The 4,076-nt window shown below is 41.7% G+C and overlaps 1 protein-coding gene across 1 annotated transcript; it reads left to right on the top strand.

Annotated features, from left to right (window-relative positions):
• The first annotated feature begins 853 nt into the window (after positions 1-853).
• Positions 854-3,308, top strand: LOC113294776. Its single transcript, XM_026543153.1, has 5 exons — positions 854-1,112; positions 1,178-1,326; positions 1,376-1,564; positions 1,675-2,374; positions 2,530-3,308. The coding sequence occupies exons 1-5, from the start codon at positions 854-856 to the stop codon at positions 3,306-3,308; spliced, it is 2,076 nt and encodes a 691-aa protein (XP_026398938.1).
• Positions 3,309-4,076: the final 768 nt, after the last annotated feature.

Genomic DNA, 4,076 nt, shown 5'->3' with positions numbered 1-4,076 from the left:
ATCATCTTCTACCCAGTTGTCATTAGGGGCTTCCGCATCAACATACACAGTCTCATCGGATGAGAATTTCTGCCATTGCCCGTTCAAGACTTTCCACAGTTTTCGTGATGGCGTTAATGACAGAGGATATGCCAAGGGTTCTTTCATGAAACACCTCCATGACAGGCATTTATCATCCGCAGACAAGATTGATTTTTGCAGGGAGCTGATCGTCACTGATTTGAACGTTTATCTCTCTTGGGAGAAGCTTTTTTGTAGTCTTCGTATGTGGCTGTGTGGTAGATGTATGCATCTACATGCTTGGAAGATTCCATGTAGAGTGAGAGAAGGGGTTGTTCATGGCGAGGTCATTGTCGGACCACTCAACGGAGATGGAGATGATTTTCTTCTCCATGGTTTAGCTAAACCAGTTGGAGCTGCTACTGAATGCCTAACTCCATCAATTGTTGCGGTATGTGATGCTTCTACGGACGCTTTTTTTGAAGCTCTCTCCATGAATGATGAAACTGGGCTATTCTTTCCATGGACCTACTGAACGCCATCTTCCAACGGCAGTTCACCACGGTGAAATGCTTTCCACACCAATGCCGGCTTGGATTCTCTAGGGAACTGAAGTTTTGTCTCGACAAGGTTATCGCAAGCCCAGGTAACCTTTCCATGTATCTACAACTTCTACTTCTTCCTATTTGTATATTAACTCTGTCTAGACCAAAGAGTTCCGCTGAGGCAAAGTCGAGCAGTCGAAAGAAGCTGCAAATCGCAGCAATCAATCAGGCTATTTCGGTGTGGAAAGAGTCTAACGGCTGCTCTGTCCTGGCGTCGAAACTATTGCAGCAACCTGTTCGGTTGGGGAATGGGAAGGCAGACTCGAAGAAAAGGCGCTGCCAATATTTTGGCTTGCCAGAAGAAGATTAGTTGTGGCCATTACTCGGCTGCAATACGAGTGATTTCTTCATCAGGGGTAGATCCTCGCAATGAGAGTACTTATCTTGACTTGCAAGATAAGTATCCATCGGCTCCTCCCCCCGTTGTTCCTTCGGATGCTGTGACAGTTGTTCCAATTACGGTAGATTCACGGGCTGTCTTGGGAGCTATTAAGAGCTTCCAAAAGGGTACTTCTTGTGGCGAGATGTCTTACGAGCGCAACATTTGGTTGATATTATGAGTGGTGCTGCAGATGCAGTGGCGGATAATTTACTCACTTCGATTACTGGGGTAGTCAATCTTTGGTTGGCCGGTAAATGCCCCAATAGCTTAGGCGAGTTCATTGCCAGTGCGCCTTTGACTCTATTACTTAAACCAGGGGGTGGTATTAGGCCAATTGCGGTTGGTACGGTTTGGCGAAGACTGGTTTCCAAGGTTGCTGCTTTTTCAGTCGGAAAAGACGACCTCTTATTTAGGCGACTATCAATTTGGAGTTGGGGTGCCTGTCGGTGGGGAGAGTATTTTACATGCTGTAAATATCTTACTGGAGTTGAAAGGTCACTCGGATAAAATGTCAATGCTGCTTATTGACTTTTCCAATGCTTTCAACATGGTGAGCAGATCTCATCTCATCAAAGAGGTTCGTCTTCACTGTCCCGGTATTTCTCGTTGGGTAGAGTTTTGTTATTTACGACCCGCTAAACTCTATTATGACAATATGTCTTGTCATCTACACTCTGGGTTCAACAGGGGGACCACATTGGTCCCTTGCTGTTTGCATTGACTCTTCACCCTCTAGTGAAGATTATTGCTTCTCGTTGCACGCTTTATTTACATGATTGGTACCTTGATGATGGTACCATTATTGGGGATACTTTGGAGGTAGCCAAGGCCTTGAGTATAATAGAAGCTGAAGGACCTAGTAGGGGGTTACATCTTAACGTTCTAAAAACCGAAGTATTTTGGCCATCTATTGATCCCAGGAGTACATTTGATGATGTTTTCGCCTCTGACATTGGTAGGCCCTCTAATGGCGTTAAGCTTTTGGGCGGACCTGTGAGTTTGGGTTCGAACTTCATTAGTGATATGATGCTGACCAGGGTGAATAAAACTGTTCAACTGATGGATGAAATCAAAAAACTCAAGGACCCTCAGAGTGAGATGCTATTACTTCGTAATTTCACTGGTGTGTCTCGTCTATATTTCGCAATGCGTACTACTAATCCAGCAGCCTTGCAATCAACCACTGATCTTTTTGACGACCATCTACTTAAGTATTTGAGACTCTTAATCACTGGAGATGGTGCAGGTTTTGGTCCTTTACAGCAGCGATTGGCTACTTTTCCTATCAAGGATGGTGGCCTTGGAATCTACACCATGGCGGACACCCGTACTTACTGTTTCCTTGCCTCTCAGAATCAGACCGCTTCAGTACAGAAGACAATTCTGGGTAGTTTATTCTCAACAAACAAAGGCTCTGCTTATTAGTTGGCTCTTCAGATCTTTATTCAGGTATGTGGATTACCTCCTTCTTACTGTGTCGATGACACTGCCCCCCCCCCCCCCCCTCCATGCATTCCCTGACAGTCACTTATTTTGATGCAGTTAAGAAACAAATCCCAGAGCAATTCTCTATGTCTGCAAGAGATTCTATTTTATGGCAGTGTAACCGTATCAAGCACGCTCAGGATTATTTATTAGCTGTACCAATCAGTGGGCTTAATCAGTGTATCGGGCCTAGACAGTTTCAAGCCGTGCTTTGTTATCGCCTCGGTATTCCACTGTTTGTTGAGAATGGCTTATGCACTAGTTGCAACAAATCTATGGACATCTTTGGAGACCATGCGCTTCATTGCGCTAAAGATGTTGGAAGTAAGTTTCGACATGATCTTGTCCGTGATATTGTTGTTGATATTTGTTACAAGGCTAGTGTACCTGCCCGCAAGGAAGTCTCTTTTGGTATTCTTTCTGATGAGGATAAAGACTTGAGGCCTGCCGATATTCTTGCTCTCAACTGGGAAAACGGGCAAGATGTTTGTATGGATGTCACTGGTGTCTCGCCCTTTACTGGTGATGGTGTACGTTCTTTTGTCCCAAGGAAAGCTATTTCTAAGGCGGTTTCAAGAAAGCGTGCTAAATATTTAGACAAGTGCACTTCACTTGGTTATGGTCTGGGGGTCCTGGCTTTCTCTACTTTGGGGGAACTTGGTGAAGATACTTTATGTTTTTTTAAGCATCTGAAGAACTGTCTTGTTAATAATGACGCTAGTAGCGGTTTTGGTAGTTTTATATTTCATAGATTAGGAATTGTTATTCAGAGGGGGTTGGTGCCCAGCTTGTTGCTAGGTAGCCAACCAATAGCTTTGTATGATTTTATATTTTGAGTTAACTTCAGTATAATAAATACGGTATGATTAAAAGTAATAACGAAAATTTAGCTCATAATTTTTTTGTGCAGAAAAAAAACAGTATCCATTAAACCTTTCAAAAAAATAAATAATCATGATCAGTGAAACTACCAACACAATTTTCACTCCAGACAAGAAAATAAAGATGAGGAAGAAGGTACAAAAATTAGCTACATAAGTGTACAGAAAATATTATTTTCACTGTAAGTACTTGATCCATCACCAAGACTCTGTGTCTTCCTGTCATCTTAAAATATCGTAAGAGCTCCTCCTAATCCCAGCACACTGCTGATTTAGCTGTGTTGTAAAGCCAATCTATATTTGCTAAAATAGTAACATCCACAAAAGCAGATTATAAAACTAATTAAGGTTTAATATTACCATTGTTCACTGTGAGATGGTGGTTATTGATAACCATAAATTTTTGTCGAAAAGGGTTTCACAATAAGCAACTTGTGTGTCATTACAATAAGAATGAATACATAAACTACTCTACCGATCGGCCTTCGATTTATAATATATAGCAGTAATGTATATATTTGATCGAAAAATACAAACGACGATATACATATTTTATTGTTTCCCTATCATAATCGGAATGACTACCATTTGACGCAGTTAGGGAAGAAGATGGATAACCTAATAAAGCGTATTTGTCAAACCTAATTAAATTTCCGTTTTGTTTTTAATAAAAATAAATTAAATTGGTTCAGCTCGGATAATGAGCCGTATAGGTACAAAAGT

This window comes from Papaver somniferum, chromosome 7, assembly GCF_003573695.1.
Source record: "Papaver somniferum cultivar HN1 chromosome 7, ASM357369v1, whole genome shotgun sequence".
Classification (NCBI taxonomy): Eukaryota; Viridiplantae; Streptophyta; class Magnoliopsida; order Ranunculales; family Papaveraceae; genus Papaver; species Papaver somniferum.
This window is presented reverse-complemented; position numbering and strand designations above follow the sequence as displayed.

Excerpts from the sequence above, each read along its gene's own strand:
- LOC113294776 (XM_026543153.1), top strand. The coding sequence starts at position 854 with ATGGGAAGGCAGACTCGAAGAAAAGGCGCTGCCAATATTTTGGCTTGC. Across the intron at positions 1,327-1,375 it reads GTGGTATTAGGCCAATTGCG|TCGGAAAAGACGACCTCTTA; the intron begins GTTGGTACGGTT and ends CTGCTTTTTCAG. Across the intron at positions 1,565-1,674 it reads GATCTCATCTCATCAAAGAG|GGGGACCACATTGGTCCCTT; the intron begins GTTCGTCTTCAC and ends TGGGTTCAACAG.